This window comes from Cajanus cajan, chromosome 11 (assembly GCF_000230855.2).
Source record: "Cajanus cajan strain Asha chromosome 11, NIPB_CcT2T_4, whole genome shotgun sequence".
NCBI lineage: Eukaryota > Viridiplantae > Streptophyta > Magnoliopsida > Fabales > Fabaceae > Cajanus > Cajanus cajan.
This window is the reverse complement of record NC_138527.1, coordinates 22,420,769-22,442,432: the sequence shown is the minus strand read 5'-3', so window position 1 is coordinate 22,442,432 and position 21,664 is coordinate 22,420,769. Positions and strand designations below refer to the sequence as shown.

General features: G+C 34.7%; 1 protein-coding gene across 1 annotated transcript; it reads left to right on the top strand.

Annotated features, from left to right (window-relative positions):
* The first annotated feature begins 18,219 nt into the window (after window positions 1–18,219).
* NUDX1 (nudix hydrolase 1) lies at window positions 18,220–21,285 on the top strand. The gene is made up of 2 exons (XM_020352256.3): window positions 18,220–18,407; window positions 20,776–21,285. Exons 1-2 carry the CDS (start codon window positions 18,260–18,262, stop codon window positions 21,081–21,083), a joined length of 456 nt encoding a protein of 151 aa, XP_020207845.1. The 5' UTR covers window positions 18,220–18,259; the 3' UTR covers window positions 21,084–21,285.
* Window positions 21,286–21,664: the final 379 nt, after the last annotated feature.

Here is a 21,664-nt window from a genome sequence, read left to right as displayed (position 1 = left end):
TATGAGGCAAGAGAATATTTACATAGTATGAAGTTACTATTAGTGAACTCGTAAAGATAGTATGAAACTACTATTCACTTTTTTATATGCAATAAAATTTTTACATCCTAAATTTTAATCTATTTTTTTTAGAATTTTAACATCTATGATTAATCTATAATATTCTCTAACCAACAAATCAATTCTTCCATCAATATTTCAAACACACTATTATGCATGCATTTGTAGGTCTATATAGTTATTATATGAATGTGCAAAAAACAAACCAAAATAAGTTAAAATAAATGTAGATTTGTACTTATATAGATGATGAACAAAAGTTGTGGATGAAGTTGAATCAAAGAAATGCCAACAACAAAAACCATAACAAATTGCTCGTTGGATGCAAAAGCAAAAGATGAAGTCAGTTGGTGAAGCAAAAAGGAAGAACAAAAGTTGGAGATGAAGATGAACACGAGAGCATGCCTGATTAAAATACCCTTTACGAGAGCTTCTCACCTTCACAAATACTCATAGGATCCATAAGTGATAATGTGGATTCACGAGAGCTTGTGGAATACCCTTCACGTAGCTTCTCGCCTTCATGTTCAAACCTTCTCACCTTGATAGGCCCAAAAGATACACTAAATCACCAGCTTGGATGAGAGACTATATCTAATGCATAGGCTAGCCCAATTATTCCTTTTTTGTTTCAGTTGTTTTTTTAGAATAATTTCCAACCCTTGATCTTACAAGACTAGTGTCCATTAGATATTTTCTAAGCACCTATATATGTACGCTCGGGTTAATTGAATGGGCAGAGAATATCATTTTCCTGAATTAGCTTTTCTTTATTTAGTAATACTAGTGTAGCCCTAGCTCTCATCAACTTGAATCCTATCATTGGTGCTTTCCTTGTTGCCGCTCATGCCTCCTCGAAAGGAAACCAACCCAAAGCCGACCGATGAGGCTATTTTGGCACTCACAGAGAAGCTTAATGCTCTCCAATCCCAGTTGGACCTTCAACACCAAACCTAAGAGTCTCGTCATGATTCCCTCACCACACTCATGGCCATATTTTTGGAACATTTTCCCCAACATATTCACCCACCCGATCCCTCACCTTCTATATCCCTTCCCATACCTTCACCTTCACCACATTCCTCCCTATCCTTTCCCACAATACCGTCTATTTTCACATCTCAAACCCTCCCACTGCATATCCACAAAACTCATTTCCCACAACTATTCCCTCCCTCCAACCTTTAGGTATTCCCCACCCTCCTAACCACCACCAACCATACCCCACCATTATTCGTCCCCCTAAACTACAGCTAGCTATGTTTAATGGTCAAGACCCACTTGATTGGCTTTTTCAAGTTGATCAATATTTCATTCTCTATCAAGTTCCTTGGGAGCAGGGTGTGTCTCTTGCTGCTTTTTATATGTGTGGTGATGCCCTCGCATGGTTCAAATGGATGTTTTACAATCAACAGTTGGGTGATTGGCTATCATTTAGTCATGCATTGGAAGTCCGTTTTGGTCCTTCTTCATATGAAAACCCTCAGGCCACCTTATTCAAATTAAAGCAAATAGGTACTATTACTGATTATCAGACTGCTTTTGAAAAATTGAATAACCAAGTATTAGGTGTAGACCCAGTTGTTATTCGAAATTGTTTCATATCTGGCCTTTCACTGGACATTCAAAAAGAGTTGGCTATTTTAAAACCCCAAATTGTGTCCCAGGCCATGGGCTTTGCTAAATTGGTAGAGGACAAATTGAAGGATCTATGCCCTAAACCTTTCTGTTCCCATACCTATTCTTCCACCACCACCACCTCTTCTTCTAAAATACCTTCCACCAACACACCACAAAATTCCCCTACCCTTACCCCAAATACACTACCCGTCAAATGCCTTTCCACCCAACAAATGCAAGAACGTCGTACTGCTGGTTTATGCTACAATTTTGATGAAAAGTTTTTTCCCGGGCATAAATGTTCTTCCCCTCGATTCCTTCTTTTACTTCATGATGAGGTAGAAACCCTTGATCCAAATTTCCAACCTGAATCTGAGACTTTACCAACTGACCCACCCCTACATTTTCATTTATCCCCACAAGCACTCACGAGTTTACCATCCCCTCAAACCCTCAAATTCCATGGTACCATCAATGGACAGTGAGTCATGGTGTTAATTAATATTGGGAGTTCCCACAATATAATCCAACCTCGCCTAGCTAAACATTTATATTTATCCACTCAACCCACTCCCCCTTTTAAGGTAATGGTTGGCAATGGCGCCCACATTCTTTGCCAAGACTACTGCCCCCAGGTTGCCATATCCTTTCAACAACAGACCTTTCAGGTACCCTTATACCTCTTTCTCATTGAGGGGGTTGATGTAGTTTTAGGCTTGGCTTGGTTACGCACCTTAGGTCCTGTTCAGGCAGATTTTTTGATCCCTTCCTTCACCTTTAATCACCATTCTATGCCTATTACTATTACGGGTGAGACCCTTCATAACCCCACCCAAGCTTCTTTCCATCAAGTTTGCCAATTACTTCATCAATATTTCATTGCCTCTTTTCACCTTTTAACCATAAGCTCGGTTACTACCCCACCAACTTTTTCCACTAACACTCACCCTTCCCCTACCGAACCTCTTCCATTTTTTCAATAGGGACTATCCACCCTCCTCCAAAATTTTTCTCAAATATTCCAACAACCTCACAGCCTTCCCCCATCCCAACCCCACGACCATCACATTCCATTAATTGCTTCCTCAAATCCTGTCAATATCAAACCATATCGTTACCCACACTCTCAAAAAGACACCATGACCTCCCTTATTTCCCCTATGCTTCATGACGGGATTATCAAACCCAACACTAGCCTGTTTTCCTCCCTAGTGCTACTTGTTAAAAAGAAGGATGGAACATGGCATTTTTTGTTGATTAGCAGGCTCTTAATGCGATTACTATTCATGATCATTTCCCTATTCCTACAATAGACGAGTTGCTTGATGAGCTTGGGGCTGCTCGAGTATTTTCTAAAATTCATTTGCATTCAGGTTATCACCAAATACGAGTTGCTCCCTCTTATACTTAAAAAACAGTTTTTAGGACATTTGATGGCCATATTATGAATTTTTGGTGATGCCTTTTGGATTGTCAAATGCTCCTTCCACTTTTCAGGCAACCATGAATGATTTACTCATACCATATTTACGAAAAATTTGTTTTAGTTTTTTTTTTATTTTATGATATTTTGGTCTATAGTGAATCATTTGATAGCCATCTTACTCATTTGCACATTATTCTCAATTTGTTACTTTCTAATCAGTTTTATGCCAAATTATCTAAGTGTGAGTTTGGTGTGACTTATATTAAGTATTTAGGCCATATTATCAATGATCAGGGTGTATCCCCAGACTCAACAAAGATACAAGCCATTGTGGAGTGGCCTACACCGCGTTCTCTCTCGGCTTTACGTGGGTTCTTAAGCTAATCAGGTTTCTATCGGTGTTTCGTGAAGAACTATGCTACTATATATCGCCGCTCCTCTCACCAATTTACTTAAATCTCATAATTTTACATGGACAGAGGACGCCCAAAAGCTTGAAACTGATGCTTCTGCCATTGCAGTTGGAGTTGTCCTTTCTTAACGGGGCCATCCGTTAGACTTCTTCAGTAAGAAACTCTGTCCAAAAATGCAGAGCGAATCAGTTTATATAAGAGAAATGTATGCCATCACAGAGGCTCTAAAAAAATGGCGACAATATCTCATTGGACAACATTTTTAGATTATTACTGATCAACAGAGTTTAAAAAACTTACTCTCGCAATCTATTCACACCCCAGCACAACAGAAATGGGCCACTAAATTTTTGGGGTTTCACTTTGACATTTTATACAGGCCTGGTAAGTAGAATATGGTTGCTGATGCTTTGTCCCAACTGGAACCACCCACCATGTTGGTTCTTTCTGTATCATCTCCGGTTGCATCCTTCATCCACAAATGGCAAAACTATTATAATCACACCACCAGGGGCCAAACAATCAAACACAAATTGTTACAGGACATTACGCATAACTACAACTTCACCTACTGCAATGGGCTGTTATTTTTCAAGGAACACCTATTCGTCCCTGACCTTTCAGATCTCCGTCACAAGCTTATCCGTGAGTTTCATTGCACACCTTTGGCTGGCCACTCTGGTCTGAAACTAACTCTTTGTCGTCTCTTTGCTTCTTTTTATTGGCCAAAAATGGATGCTGACACCAGAACCTTCATCTGCCAATGTTCCACCTGCCAATGCAACAAATAAAACCCACAGAAACCACTTGGCTAATTACAACCTTTAACCACACCAAAACGGGTTTGGGGAGAAATTACAATGGACTTTATCACCCATTTACCTAAATCTTTTGGCCACACCACTATCTGGGTTTTGTGTGATAGGCTCAGCAAGTTCGCCCACTTCATAGCCTCACTTGCCAAATTTTCTGCTCCATAACTGGCCCAATGTTTCATGGTGGACATTTGTCGTCTTCATGGAGTACCAAAGTCCATTGTTTTCGATCGTGACCCTATCTTTATTAGTGCTTTTTAGAAAGAGCTTTTTCGCATGCAAGGCACAACTCTATGTTTCAACTCAGCCTACCATCGTCAAATCGATGGTCAAACCGAGGTCTTGAACCGGTCGTTGGAAACTTACCTCTGCTATTTTGCTGGTGACCTACCCCGTACCTGGTATCGGTTCTTGCATCTCGCTGAATATTGGTACAATACTTCACGCCACTCTAGTCTAGGTACGTCTCCATTCCATGTCCTGTATGGTCGACCCCCTCCGGCTACCATTGATCTCCTTTTGGGCTCATCTTCCCTTACCACAGTTGTTAGAAAAGAATGGCACAATCCAAGAGGGGGGTGAATTGGATTCAATGACCCTTTAAAAATTTATCAGAGTATTTAGGATCTTTATTTCACTTAAACTTTTCTAAGACTGAATTTTCAAATGAAACTCTTCTAAGGACTTGTTATGAAAGTATGAATGCAATATGCTCTCTTGATTACAAAATAATGAGGTTCAAATGTAATGCTCTAATTCAGATTTAAACCAACAATATTCATACACACTTGTTAATCAAGAATTATCTTCTTTAATGTCCAACCAAGAAATTACTCAAAGTAAAAGATAAAGGTAGAAGAAGATTGCACAAGTCTTTTATACTGGTTCAGCCACTCCACATGTGACCTACATCCAGTCCTTAATCAACACCTGATTAAGATTTGTTCCACTATCTTAAGTAAGAAGGTTTACAAGCACACACACATGCATATACTTCACCACTAAAGATAACCACTTTCTTGACCCCAATAAAGCACCCCTTGTAGAAACCCACTACAAGAAACCTTACCACTTGAGAAACCCTTCTCAAGATTTTACAAGTATTCACACAGAATAAAGGAACGAATTCACCTGGAATTCTTGAAGCAAATCTTAATCTTCCCCTTTCAAGATATGATGATGATGATGATCTTCTAACAAAGTTTTTCACAAACGTTTTTACTCTTGGATTTCACAAAGAAAACTCTCCAAGATAGTCACAAAGACTCTACAAAAACGCTTATCTCAATTTGATTATCAGTTCTAACTCTTGTCTGAAGTTTCTCAAAGTTCAAACTATTTATAAAAGTCTTAGACGCAGATAATCGATTATTTTAAAGAATAATCGATTATTTTGTTCTTCAAGTTTTCTGGAAATCAACCAAGAACAATATAATCGATTATTTTGCTGGATAATCGATTATTCCAGAGAGTTGTTCCTGGGATAATCGATTATTTTGGCAAATAATCGATTATTGCAGCAAGGCATCCCATTTTGCCTGTTGCTAGAATAATCGATTATATTTAACGATAATCGATTATTTTGAGTTAGTTTTTAAAACTTCATTTTAAGTCTCAAAATAACTTTCCAACCTTTTCACTCATCATCATATACTCTCTACTTAGCTCAGATATAGATTTTGCTTATGCACAAAGCATACTAAGCACACACAACATAAAAACTCATTCAAAACACTTTATTTTCTAAACTCTATTACATAGCATTTTCTTGACTTTGTTTTTGTGCATCCAAGTTGTTCTTCCAAGTTGTTCTTCCAAGGTGTTGTTGTACACACATGTTGTGATCATCAAAACTTCTTTAAGCTTCAAGCTCTCCAAAGCTCAACAATCTCCCCCTTTTTGATGATGACAGCCCATGACTCAAATCATGTCAATCCAAAGCTATCGTGCTTCAATCTTTTCTTTAATTCCAACATACAAAACCTGCACAATACACACACAACAAGCACAATACCTGCAAAAATAACAACTAACCACACAACTACCTTTTCTCCCCCTTTGGCATTATCAAAAACAAATCAAGCTATGTATCACAATATCCAAGTCAGAATTATTGATTCAGCAATCCAAACTCATTCAATTCTAAACAATCACAGAACAGAGTATCATATACATCAACCATGATACCATCAACTATGAATCAATTATGACAATCATTTATACTGAAAACAAAGTATTGTAATCAGCCATCAACCAAGGCTCAATTTGCTCATCAAATTTCAAAACAGAGCATTCACACATGCTTTCAAAACCAGAGCATTTTTGCATCAGTCAAGCAAAACAAAATATGATACCACATTCAAAACAAGAAATCAGCAAAATAAAGTCCAAATTTCATCAAAATTTAATTGTTCAACACCAGAAAGCATTAAAATGTTTAGAAATTGAAAACATTACAACCAAATTGAAATTAATTGTTCAAAAACAAAATTTAAAATCCTAATTAAAACTAAGCATAAAATCAGAACAACGATCAATCTTCATCCTCCGGTATGCCAAGATGAGTCTTGAGCAACCTCACTTCATGATCAAGATCATCAAATCTGTCCAGAATACCAGAAAACAAAGATTCATGTCTTCTCGACATTTCCATCACCGCATCCAGCTTGTTTATCATAATTTGCTCAAATGGTGAAAACGGTTTTGGCTCCGCCTCTGCCTCCCTACCAAGTTCAGCTTCCACCTGTGGTGGCTGATCCTCATCATGTGACGGAACACCGTCTTCATCAGTTGCCGGCTCCGGGGTAGGGGGTACATCTCCTTTGAACACCCATTTGTCTTCTTGTTTAAGCATCCCCATGTGATGTAGAGAAGACTTCTCTATCTTGTTCGAAGCATGCAAAATTATTTTTCTTCCCCAGATAAATCTACACCAGCATTCTCAAAAATCTTGGACAATAATAGAGCATACGGAATTGGTCCATCTTCCTTCCGCCTTGCCTTCCAAATACAATCATTTACGACTGATACCCAATCAATCTTGATTTTCTTTTTAATAACATGCATCAATAGAATTTCGTCTCTTGACATTTGAGCATGATTATGCAACATAGGTTTCAACATCCAAGCAATAATGAAGGAAATTAAACGGGAATTCTTTTTCATACCTCCCGCTAGGAACTTCTCATAGTTGGTGTTCACTGGATTCCTTTGACAGTCCCGGAAGGTAATCATCTCTTCAAAATCCCCAAAATTGAAAGGTTGGGGTTTCTCCCGTCCAGTGCCGCTCAGCCCCGTAGCAGCCTTCAACGTTGGCCCGTCCAACTTAATCAGCTTTCCTTTCACCATCGATTGCATAATACCGTCGTTACTCGAGGCGAAACAGAGAAATAACCTGATTAACTCAGGATACTAGGGACCCTCCATTTCCAAAAACTTGCCCAGTTCTTGGTGCTCCAGAAGGGTTGGAAAACTAAAACCCTCATTCTTAAACCATTCAAGCTTAAGAGTCTTCGGAGGAATGATTCTCCGCCCGGCGTACCACTCAAAATAGTACTCTTGAGCCTTCTCATCAGCAAACCATTTTGTAATCAGTTGCCCAGAGGGTAGAGGATGTTTGCTCCCCCTCACTTCAAGCTTCTTTGGTCTCTTTGATGAAGATGCCATGAGTGGGTATTGAAGAAGATGAAGAAAATGAGAGATTTGAGAGGTTTTGAGAGGGTTAGCGTTTGTGGGTTTGAGAGAGAATGAGAGAAAATGAGAGAAGAGAAGGTTTACGCCCTAACAGCTTCTGAGTGGGAGTTATAGGAGGTTCCAAGGGTTTGGCGCGTATTTAACCGTTTAAATGTTTTAGGAATTTCAAAAACCGCCTAGATAATCGATTATTTGCATCAACAAAATCCCCTTAAAAACGCAATCTGATATGGATAATCGATTATTTTCAAGATAATCGATTATTACAGAGAGTATCTTCTCCTAACACAGCCCAGATAATCGATTATTTATAGAATAATCGATTATTCCAGTGGCCTTTCAGATTCCACTACTCAGATAATCGATTATTACCCAAGATAATCGATTATAACAGTGACTCTTTAGATTCTTCTTACCAGATAATCGATTATTTACAGAATAATCGATTATTCCAGTGGCTCTTTGAATTCTTCATGTTCCAGATAATTGATTATTACCCAAATAATCGATTATTTTCATGGGTTTTCTTAAGATAATCGATTATATTTTAAGATAATCGATTATTCCAGAGAAGTTTTGTTTCTCAGAAATTTTAACACTTCAAATTACACCAAGTCTAATTTGCCACTTAAATACTAAACATCTCTAACTTTCACTCTCAAAGCATAATCAATTCAAACATGATTCATTGATTATTCCTAATTCAATTCTCAATTGGTTGAATCTTTCCCTTGGTAGAGGTTTTGTAAAAATATCAGCTAGTTGTCTGCTAGTTTCTACAAACTCTACAACACAATCATTCCTTTGAACATGATCTCTCAAAAAGTGGTGTCTTATCTCAATATGTTTTGTCCTAGAGTGCAAAATTGGATTCTTGGTCAAATTTATTGCACTAGTATTGTCACACCTCAAAGGAATTTTGTTCAGCTCAACTCCATAATCTCTTAATTGTTGTTTCATCCAAAGAATTTGAGCACAACAACTTCCAGCAGCTATATACTCAGCCTCAGTTGTACTCAAGGCAACACAAGCTTGCTTTTTGCCATGCCATGAAACAGGTGCACTACCTAGTAAGTGACAAGTTCCACTTGTGCTCTTTCTATCTAGTCTACACCCAGCATAGTCTGAATCTGAGTAGCCCATCAGACTTAGTGAGACTCCCTTTGGATACCACAACCCCACATTGGTTGTACCTTTTAAATACTTAAGGATTCTCTTTACACTCTTCATATGAGATTCTTTAGGATTAGCCTGAAATCTTGCACATAGGCACACATCAAACATTATATCAGGCCTACTTGCTGTCAAGTACAAGAGTGATCCAATAATGTCTCTATACTTTGAACTATCAACAACAATTCCTTTCTCATCTAAGTCAAGATTGCAATTGTTTGATATAGGTGTGGCAACCTCCTTGCACCCTTCCATACCAAACTTTTTCAGAAGTTCATTGCAATACTTGCTTTGACTTATGAATATTCCATCATGCATTTGTTTGATTTGCAAACCCAAAAAGAATGTGAGCTCTCCCATCATTGACATCTCAAATTCTCCTTGCATAGTTTTAGCAAATTCTTTACAAAGAGAAGTATTTGTGGATCCAAACACAATATCATCCACATATATTTGTACATACATTGTATCATTTTCAAACTTCTTGACAAACAATGTATTATCCACCTTTCCTCTTTCATAGTCATTCTCAATCAAAAATTTGCTCAACCTGTCATACCATGATCTTGGAGCTTGCTTCAAGCCATAGAGTGCCTTTTTAAGCTTGTACACATGATTAGGATTCTTAAAGTCCACAAAGCCAGGTGGTTGTTCAACATATACTTCCTCTTGTATTAACCCATTGAGGAAAGCACTTTTAACATCCATTTGATAAAGCTTGAAATTCTTTATAGAAGAATAAGCAAGAAGTAATCTAATGGCTTCTATCCTTGCTATAGGGGCGAAAGTCTCATCATAGTCAATTCCCTCTTCTTGATTATACCCCTTAGCCACTAGTCTTGCCTTATTTCTTAGAATTATCCCAGATTCATCAAGCTTATTTCTAAAAACCCACTTGGTTCCAATAATAGGATAATCTTTTGGTAATGGCACTAAATCCCAAACTTCATTTCTTTCAAACTGATTTAGTTCCTCTTGCATGGCCATTAACCAATGCTCATCTTTTAGTGCTTCATCAATGCTCTTAGGTTCAACTTGTGACACAAATGCCATAGTGTTGCAAATATTTTTAATAGAACTCCTAGTTGAAACTCCCTTACCAATATTTCCAATTATGTTATCCATTGATAAGTCTCTAGAAGTCTTCCACTCTTTGGGCAATTGTTCACATGTTTCCCTTGCTTTCTCATGTGATTCACTCTCCTTAGACACTTCATTTGGTTCATTCTCTAATAAGGATTGATCAAGCAACTCATTTAAATCTTCAATTTCAGTTTGCCTTGTTTCTTGTTTATTAGACTCATCAAATACCACATGGACAGATTCTTCTACAACTAGAGTTCTCTTATTATAGATTCTATAAGCTTTACTATTTGTAGAGTATCCTAGAAAGATTGACTCATTAGCCTTTGCATCAAACTTTCCAAGTTGCTTTTTCCCATTATTCAGCACATAGCACTTACACCCAAACACTCTAAAGTATGAAATGTTAGGCTTCCTTCCATTGTAAATTTCATAGGGTGTTTTCTTTAATATAGGCCGAATCAGAACTTTGTTTAACACATGACAAGCTGTGTTAATAGCATCAGCCCAAAAATATTTTGGAAAGTTTGTTTCATTCAACATTGTTCTAGCAAGTTCTTCTAAGGACCTATTTTTCCTCTCAACAACCCCATTTTGTTGAGGTGTCCTAGGTGTTGAGAAATTATGGTTTATACCATGTTCCTCACAGAATTTTTGAAACATTATGTTTTGAAACTCACCTCCATGATCACTTCTTATAGAGGTGATGTTTGAACACTTCTCATTTTGAACAAGCTTGGCAAATTTTCTAAAGGCATTAAAAGCATCATTTTTGTTTGCAAGAAACATAACCCATGTGTATCTTGAGTAGTCATCAACAATCACTAAGCCATAGTAGTTTCCGCCTAAGCTCATGGTTCTTGAAGGACCAAACAAATCCATGTGAATTAATTGCAAAGGTCTAGTTGTGGAAATCTGATTTTTGCTTTTAAAGCTAGCCTTCACTTGCTTGCCCTTTTGACAAGCATCACATAGTTTGTCCTTACCAAACTTGAGTTTAGGTAGACCAATCACTAATTCTTTCCTACTCAGCTTATTCAAATGATCCATATGAATATGTGCATCTCTCCTATGCCAAAGCCATATGTTTTCTTCTTGAGTTATTAGGCACTTAGTGTTTGAAATTGCTATAGAGTTTTCTAAGTCAAACATGTATATATTGTCAATTCTTTTTCCTATGAATCTGATTTCTTTACTCTTTTTATCACATATCAAGCAACATGTATTATCAAATTCAATTTTAAAACCTTTATCACTTAGTTGACTTATACTCAGCAAATTATGTTTCAAACCATCAACAAGCAATACATTCTCAATCAATATTTGAGAGGAGGAATTACCAACATTACCATGGCCAAGAATTTTCCCTTTGTTGTTGTCACCATAGGTAACATACCTTCATTCTTCAATTTCAGACTTGAGAATTTTGAAGGATCCCCAGTCATATGCCTTGAGCAGCCATTATCAAGATACCACAGAAGATTTTTGGCCCTCAAGCATTCCTACAACAAAGATTCAGAGGAAAAATTTAGGTACACATGTGAAGGGTCCTTGTAGGTTAGTTCTCAGCCTTTGACTCTTTTCAACCCAAACCATCTCTCCATTTGGAACTCCATATTTCCTAGAATAACAGTTCCTAATTGTAAGGCCTTTTTTGCAGCAATAAAAACAAGTTGTTTGTCTAGAGAAATTGCTTTTGAATTTTCTAAAGTTTTGGTTTTTCACAAAAGCTTCTTTCTTTGACTTAAATGGCATGCTCATGCTTGGATTAAAACCAAGTCCACTCCTATCAAAAGTGTTTCTTTGTTTTCCCAAAAGAATGTTTAAGTTTGCATTTCCATTTGTGAACTTTGCAAGAGTGGATTTTAAATCAGCATTTTCTTTTTCAAAAATTTTGCAATGTTCACAAACATCTTTTGAGGAAGTGGAGTTTTCACAATGGGCTTCACTAAAGTTAAACATAGTTTGAAGATTTTCATGCTCATGTTTCAAATCCTCAAGCTCTTGTTCAGCTTTAATTAAAGCATTTTCATACCATTTCAGCTTGTTTTTCAGCTTTGAATTCAATGCATCCAATTTTACAGCTTCTTTATGAATTTGTATAAAAGCTTCTTGGAGTTGGTCATAATCCAGATTTGATTCAAGGTCAGAGTCACTTACAATTGTGTCTTGGTCAGTTCTAGCCATCAAGCACAAGTTGTTCTCCTCACATTTGGATTCATCACTTGATGTGCTTGAGTCATTATCTTCCCAAGCAATGTAGGCTTTCTTCCCTTTTCCATTTCTCTTGCTTTTCTTCTCCTCTTGTTGCTTCTTCAAGAGGTTTGGACACTCAGCTTTCATGTGTCCCGATTTTCCACATTCAAAGCAATTGAAGGAGGATGTGCTTGCTTCCTCTTTCTTGTTTGTCTTTTTATTGAATTTGTAGGGGGAATTCTTCTTTCTTCTTATGAATTTTCTGAACTTCTTTACCAGCAGATTGAAGTTCTCGATTTCGGAATCATCGGAGCTTGTTTCTTCACACACCTCTTTTCCTTTGGCAGATTTCAAAGCTTTCAATGACACACCTTTGCCTTTCTTGTCCTGCTGATCATGTTCATCAAATATGTGCAGCTTTTGCTCATGCTCTCTTAGCTTTCCAAAGAGAGTAGCTAATGTCAAGGAGGTCAAATCATTTGATTCTTCAATGGCTGTCACCTTTGCTTGCCATGATCTGTCCAAGCATTGCAGCACTTTTAAATTCAGCTCTTCTTTCTCAAATTTCCTGCCAAGGACAACAAGGTGATTTATCAAGTGTGTAAATCTCTTTTGAAAATCAGAAATAGATTAACCATTTTGCATTCTAAACAGCTCATATTCTCTAATGAGAGTATGCTTTCTTGATCTCTTTACATCACTTGTTCCTTCATGAGTGACTTGCAAAGTATCCCACATTTCTTTAGCAGATATGCATTGTGAAATTCTAAAAAATTCATCAATAGACAATGCAGATGTTATGATGTTTTTGGCTCTCTTATCATGTTGGGCTCTTTTCTTTTCCTCATCACTCCATTCACTCCAATGTTTTTCCTTTAGCTCATCACCATCTTTTTTCATAGGGATATAAGGTCCATTTTCTATAGCATCCCATACAGCAATATCAATAGCTTCAATGAAAATTCTCATCCTAATTTTCCAGTAGACATAGTTTTCACCATTGAAAACAGGAGGTCTATGAATAAACACACCCTCACCATAGGGTAGGTTGTTATTGGCCATTTTTGAAATCTTGAATAACTCTCAAGAACCTTGCTCTAGATACTAATTGTTAGAAAAGAATGGCACAATCCAAGAGGGAGGGGTGAATTGGATTCAATAACCCTTTAAAAATTTATCAAAGTATTTAGGATCTTTATTTCACTTAAACTTTTCTAAGACTGAATTTTCAAATGAAACTCTTCTAAGGACTTGTTATGAAAGTATGAATGCAATATGCTCTCTTGATTACAAAATAATGAGGTTCAAATGTAATGCTCTAATTCAGATTTAAACCAACAATATTCATACACACTTGTTAATCAATAATTATCTTCTTTAATGTCCAACCAAGAAATTACTCAAAGTAAAAGATAAAGGTAGAAGAAGATTGCACAAGTCTTTTATACTGGTTCAGCCACTCCACATGTGACCTACATCCAGTCCTTAATCAACACCTGATTAAGATTTGTTCCACTATCTTAAGTAAGAAGGTTTACAAGCACACACACATGCATATACTTCACCACTAAAGATAACCACTTTCTTGACCCCAAGAAAACACCCCTTGTAGAAACCCACTACAAGAAACCTTACCACTTGAGAAACCCTTCTCAAGATTTTACAAGTATTCACACAGAATAAAGGAACGAATTCACCTGGAATTCTTGAAGCAAATCTTAATCTTCCCCTTTCAAGATATGATGATGATGATGATCTTCTGACAAAGTTTTTCACAAACGTTTTTACTCTTGGATTTCACAAAGAAAACTCTCCAAGATAGTCACAAAGACTCCACAAAAACGCTTATCTCAATTTGATTATCAGTTCTAACTCTTTTCTGAAGTTTCTCAAAGTTCAAACTATTTATAAAAGTCTTAGACGCAGATAATCAATTATTTTAAAGAATAATCGATTATTTTGTTCTTCAGGTTTTCTGGAAATCAACCAAGAACAATATAATCGATTATTTTGCTGGATAATCGATTATTCCAGAGAGTTGTTCCTGGGATAATCGATTATTTTGGCAAATAATCGATTATTGCAGCAAGGCATCCCATTTTGCCTGTTGCTGGAATAATCAATTATATTTAACGATAATCGATTATTTTGAGTTAGTTTTTAAAACTTCATTTTAAGTCTCAAAATAAATTTCCAACCTTTTAACTCATCATCATATACTCTCTACTTAGCTCAGATATAGATTTTGCTTATGCACAAAGCATACTAAGCACACACAACATAAAAACTCATTCAAAACACTTTATTTTCTAAACTCTATTACATAGCATTTTCTGTTGAAGATTGAAGAATCTACATCTGGAAGATGTTCCCTAGAAGTTTTAGTTTTGATGTTTTGCTCATGTTGCTTTTTATTTTAAGCCTATGTCAAAAGGATAATGTATTGATTGTTTAAAAGATTAGGCTTGTATGTGTTTGTTTGTTATGTGTTAAAAATTAGTAATTAACATGAAGGTGAAAATATCATAATACTCATTTTTCTTATTTCATTCATTGTTGAGAACATGAAGTATTAATTTACTGAGTGTTTGAGACTTTAAATGAAAACTTGAAAACATCAGAAATTTTCTGAGTTAAGGAATAGATTACCTGAACTGGTAATAGATTACCTGACTCATGTTGAAAAACTGATTGATACTGGAATAATCGATTACCATGTGTGGTAATAGATTACCAAACTGATTCTGATGATTTCAAGAGGAAAAAGGATCGTGTTAATCGATTACCTCTTTAAAGTAATCGATTACCTCTGTTCCAAATGTGAGTTTTGTGTTATTTTGGCATCGTGTTAATCGATTACCATGTTAGGTAATAGATTAAAACAGGAGCTGAAACAATTAGTTCAGTTATTCTAACTCGTGGTAATAGATTACCATCACAGGTAATAGATTATCTCTGTTATGAATATAACTGAAATAACTGTTTCCTTGCACATGAAAATTATCTTTAAATAAGATTAAAACTGAAGCTTTTAAAAGAGAATTTTCACACACAGAAAAAAGAGAGATACTTACACGAACAAGAAAATTTTTTTTGAATACACATTACTGCAAAAGAGAAAAAGATTTTCTGAAAAAGAAAGAAAGAACATATCTGCTGAAAATCAACTTTTGGAAAAAGAAGTGTGCAAGATCAATTCAAGAAGATGAAGTTCATATAGAAAATTCATTCTAAACTGGTTTACGTTGTTGAAGATCATATCTACACGAACAGGTGTACTCGTTTCTGATCTTTTGTTATTGTTTGAATGGTTTTAACTCTTGAGATTAGAGAATCTCTGGAAGAGTTGTGTAAAGAGAAATCTTGAGATAGGTTTTTCTCAAGTAGGATATTGTGGGATCAATATTCTTGGGTTATATGTTTCTTGTGGAGTCAAGAAATGGTTTGTTAATCTTGTAGGTGTCAAGATTTGCTTGTTAAATTCATTGATTGGATATTGCTTGTGCAGGGTGCATGTAAAGAATATCAATAGTGGATTTGACTGGATTTAGAGGTGTATCTAAATCTGAAACTGGATGTAGGCCTTTGGATGGCTGAACCAGTATATATCTTGGTGCATGATTTTCTTAACTCTTACACTCTTTACATTCTGTATAAGTTTCTTGATTAATGTTGTATGAAGAAAAACATTATCTGCAGAAACTGAACTTTAAAGATTCTTGGTAATTGATAAATTCAATCTTTACATATCTTGTTATTCAAATCTTGTTGGATAAGCTGTGCATTTATAACTCTGAATTACCTTTTTTGTTTAAAGGTTTGTTTTAAATCAAGATTTGTTTGGTAAAGATTTAGAAAGCAAAGAAGAAAAGGAAAAATAACATAGAATCTATTCAACCCCCCCTTCTAGATTCTAACCGTAGGGACCAACATTTTCTTGACTTTGTTTTTGTGCATCCAAGTTGTTCTTCCAAGGTGTTGTTGTACACACATGTTGTGATCATCAAAACTTCTTTAAGCTTCAAGCTCTCCTAAGCTCAACAACATTGACTGCGATTATCAGAGAACACAAGCATATTGTCAAGATAGTTAAAGCTAACCTATTTCGCAGTCATCAACGAATGAAAGCTCTCGCCGACCTAGGTCGCAAAGACCTTACCTTTGAAGTTGGTGACTGGGTCCTTCTCCGGCTCCAACCGTACCGGCAAACCACATTGTCTCGTCGATCATCGAACAAACTTGGCTGTCCTTTTTTTGGCCCCTTCCAGGTTCGTCGTCGCATTGGTTTGGTGGCCTATGATTTGGCACTTCCAGAGACAACCAAAATCGATCCTGTGGTTCATATTTCCAAGCTTAGGCCCTATCGGGGACCTTCTCTTCCATTGTCGCCCCTAAACCTTCCTAGTGACCTCTTCCCTCCGCTTAACTCACATACCAATCCAAATGACACTTTCCTTCCCAATATTGCATTTTCAGATGCTGCCCCATCACCCTATCAACCTCTCTCCCAATCTGAGCTATCCAATTTGAATCCCACAAGTCTAAATTCCTCACTCCCACCTAACCCCACTAAGGTCACTTCGACTTCTGCAAGCACGCACGTGTCCACACTTAACCCCACGAGTGTTGCGGTTTCATCTAGGCCACTCCCAACAAACACAAATTCATCCTCACCACTCCCTGCAACCGTGATCCGTAACTTCCATACTTCCACCAACCAGTTGCCGCCACATCATGATATGGCCATTGTGGACCTTGAGGACAAGGTTCATTGTCGACCGGGCGGTAATGATAAGCCCAAAAGATACATTAAATCACCAACTTGGATGAGAGACTATATTTAATGGATACACTGGCCCAATTGTTCCTTTTGTTGTTTCAGTTGTTTTTTTAGAATAATTTCCAGCCCTTGATCTCACAAGACTAGTGTCCATTAGATATTTTCTAAGCACCTATATATGTACGCTCGGGTTAATTGAACGGGCAGAGAATATCATTTTCCTGAATTAGCTTTTCTTTATTTAGTAATACTAGTGTAACCTTATAGCTCTCATCAACTTGAATCCTATCACACCTTCACAATAAAAAATAAATAAAAAAAGGCGAACAACATGCCCAAATGCTCAAGCTTTTCAAGATACCTTTTGGAGCTTACTTGATTAGAAACAAAAGAACAAAGGTTAATTTTGTAACTATTAGTGAACTAAAATATAATTTAACACAAATGACTCCTTTATATATAGTAATTGATTTCATCATGAAATCCACAAGTATTTATCTTTAATCAACTTAAAATAATCCTTAACAAGCATAACTTTTATTAAATCCACACAAATTCATTCACATCCACTTAAATATATTATTTACTTCTAGTAGTTATTTATTTTCAAACTCTTCTAATCTGTATACAAACAAATTCTTTATTTATTAAAGCAAATTCAATAAAAAAAAAACTTCTCCAAAACTCTTTCACATCATATCCAAATAGACTATTGATATTCTTAACATTAAAATATACTTAGGTTAATTTTTCAAATAATAATTACCCTTTTAAATATTTTTTTGACAAATATCTAACCAGAATACCGTAGTGAAGGAGTCAGTCAAACACTAACTTTTTTGCATTTAAAATAAAATGCTTGGAGCCCAAGGAGGTTCACATTCCGAGAAAATCAAAACGCCACGTGTCGTCTAACAATTGGAGAGAATGAAGACTGCAGAAGTTATATAAAGAGAAAGAGAGTAGTGAGAACTCAGAAGTGAGGCAACAGAGACCTCAAATGGAACACAACAAAGGAGACCTGACGCCGGAGCCGCGGGTGGCGGTCGTCGTTTTCCTCTTGAAGGGCAGATCGGTGCTCCTCGGCCGCCGTCGCGCCTCCGTTGGCAATGCCACCTTTGCTCTCCCTGGCGGCCACCTCGAATTCGGTATCTCCCTCTCCCTCTCCCTCTCCCTTTTATTTATTTATTTTATTATTATTGTGATTATAATTATATTTATGATTACGATTTCCGACAAATATTTTGAAAAGAAAAATGATAGATCCTCAAAAAATTTGTCTAAAAATTTGTCCGAATATATAAAATAATAATTTAAATTATAAAATATTAAATTAAATAATTATTTTATAACAAATTTATTAAAAAAATATTAATATTTTAAATTTCGAAGGATGATTTTCACAATTTTTTGAAAAAGGGGAGTAGAGTATTATTTTCTGTTTGTTCCATTTTTTCGATGTGGTTTTCTATCGTTTCCTTTTCAATCCATTCGCCGTCTTAGTGGTTGGTTACTGCTTACTAGTTTAGTTATTCAGAAAAAAATAAAAAAATAAAAAATAAATACCAGTTTAGATATGAGAGTCATTAAAATGAAAAATGTTAAAAGAATGTGTCATTTTATTTATATATATATATATATATAAGAGGGGTTATAATAATATTGGTATATTTTTTATTAAGTGTTACACCGCTCAATAATTTTATATTAAATATAAATTTTGTAAATTTAATTATATATATATTAATCCAAGATAATTTGATATTTTATTCTTATAAAACAAAATTAACGTAATATATTTATTTTAAAATATATTAAAATATGAGCACTTTGATTACTTTCAAGTTGTTGTTCAATTTTAACAAAATTTGTTATACACATATAAAGTGATATGAACTTTTAATCTAACGGTTAGATTTATAAAATTTACATTTAATATAAAGTTATTGAGTGGTGTAATACTTAGTAAAAGTTATACCGGTATAATTATAATCATATATATATATATATATATAATTTTTTTAAGGCTAAATTGTAATTTTATTTTCTTTATAATATCTAATTCACAATTTTGGTATTCTATTCTTAATTTTATAATTTTATTCTCTCATTTTAAATGTTGTCCATTTATTGTTAATAGTGTAACATTAGTTTTGATTCAATGTTAAGCAAATTGACAAGATTATTATTTAATAATATTTAGGTTAAATTATAATAATTATGTTATTATTATTTTTATGAGATAAAAATAAAAAATAAAAATTAAATTTAATCTAAATATTATTAAATTTTAATTGTTATGTCATTTATTTAATGACATGGATGAACATGTCATCGGGAGATAAAATTCTAAAATTAAAAATAAAAAGATTGTATGTAATAATTTATGATTGGGGATAATATTTATATTGTCAATGTATAATTTTTTTCTCTCTAAAGTTTAAAGAAAATAAAAAGGTAATTACTAGAGTTGACACATTGATGAAGAATAGTCAATAAAGTTAGTATCTTATGTGTATTTTTGTTTAAGCAATTATATCTTTTTTTCCCTATTAAAGTTGGTTTACCTAGCATAAAAGTATCTTAATTTTAAGTTTTATATCTTACTCTTGTTTTTTATAAGGAAAAAAAAATTGTTTCACACATGTTAAGAAATCAACTTAGTGCATTATATTTTACTATTCCTTAATACGGTTCCTTAATTATCTTTCATAAATGCATAAAAGTAGTGTAACTAAAAAGTCATGTGTTGAAAAAAAAATATTTAAAAAAGTTATTAAATAAAATAAAAGTAGTTGAAATTTGTTTAGATTTAATAAAAAAATGTGTGACTTTTTTTTATAAAAGTAATTAGGAGCATGTAAGATATGATAGCTTATAAATAAAAAGTTATTTTTACACCATTAAATCGAGAAAAAGAAAAATAAAAACGAGAAATCATATCTAGAAAAAGATTTAGTAAGGATCGTTTAAAATTATACTATTAGAGAAAAAATGTAGTATGTTGTCTATGAATTACTTAAATGTGATGTGATAATATTAGATATAATAAAATAAAATACATGGCGAAGTAATTTGCATCACGGATAGTTTAATCTTATTATACATAAAGGGGGAAAAAAAGAATAAAACGGTGTTGATTCCAACTCCCCTAATTTTTGTTTCTTGACAAGCAAAAATGACATTGAATTGAAAAACAAGACATTGAATTGAAGCATAAGATGTGTCATCAACCCAATGTTATCGAGAGAAAGTTGTCTAAGAGTTGATAACTAGAATTTAAAACAATAACTTATACAGAAAGATCCACCCTAAATGAAAGCATATACAGTAAAAATAACTCAAGTCATTATTACTATTTGATTCGTGTAAGAGTTGCTGTGATATAAGCTTTGACACCTCTTATAATTGAACAGAGCATTAAAAACGTATACTCCCTCTGTTTTTTTTTTATTGTCGTTTAAGATTATGCACAAAAATTAAGAAAATGGTTGAGGGGTGTTTTTAGTTTTGCAGGGGAGAGTTTTGAGGAATGTGCAGCTAGAGAAGTGAAAGAGGAAACAGGGTTGGAGATAAGGAACGCAGAGTTTCTGACTGTAACGAACAACGTGATGTTGGATCAGCCTAAAAAGTGCCACTATGTGACCATTTTCATGAGAGTAATTGTGGGCGTGGATGCCCCAAAAGAAGAGCAAGAGCCACAAAATCTAGAGCCTCACAAGTGTGATGGTTGGGATTGGTATGAATGGGATCATTTGCCGCAACCTTTGTTTGGGCCACTCGAGAAAATGGTCAAAGGAGGTTATGACCCATTTTCGTCCTAATTCTGTTTTTCATGTATGCTTTTTTGAATATGCTCGGGTAGCTATGTGTTTGGGCTAGGTTTTCTTTTTGGTGTGATGTGGATTTTGTAGTTCAGTTTGCCATATTTTGATGAAGTGCATGTGTGATCTCTCCTATTGCCATATTTTGTTGTTGAGTAGGTGCATCTTATTGATAATAAGTAATATTAATTAATTTTTTTAATTAGCCTTTTTTTTTAAGTGTTTTAAATTGTAATGAGATTGAATACCTCTCTTTTAAACGAAACAACTCTGACTATTATACCAAGAAAAATTTATAGGCTTTAAATGTGATTTTGGTCTATGAAGTACATTAATTGAGTAATTTTAATTTTTAAAATTTTAATTGAATAATTTTAGTCTTTTAAATATCATAATTATGTAATTTTAGTTATAATATATGTAATTTAAATAGGTCAAAAATTGCATTATTATGATATTTGAATGACTAAAATTATATAATTGTAAAACTTAAAAAATTAAATTACTTAATTAAAATTTAGGAGACCAAAATTATATAATTATAATATTTGAATAATTAAAATTATTCAATTAAAATCTTA

Coding starts and splice junctions, on each gene's coding strand:
- NUDX1 (XM_020352256.3), top strand. CDS start 18,260: ATGGAACACAACAAAGGAGACCTGACGCCGGAGCCGCGGGTGGCGGTC. Junction 18,408..20,775: donor TGGCGGCCACCTCGAATTCG/GTATCTCCCTCT, acceptor TTAGTTTTGCAG/GGGAGAGTTTTGAGGAATGT.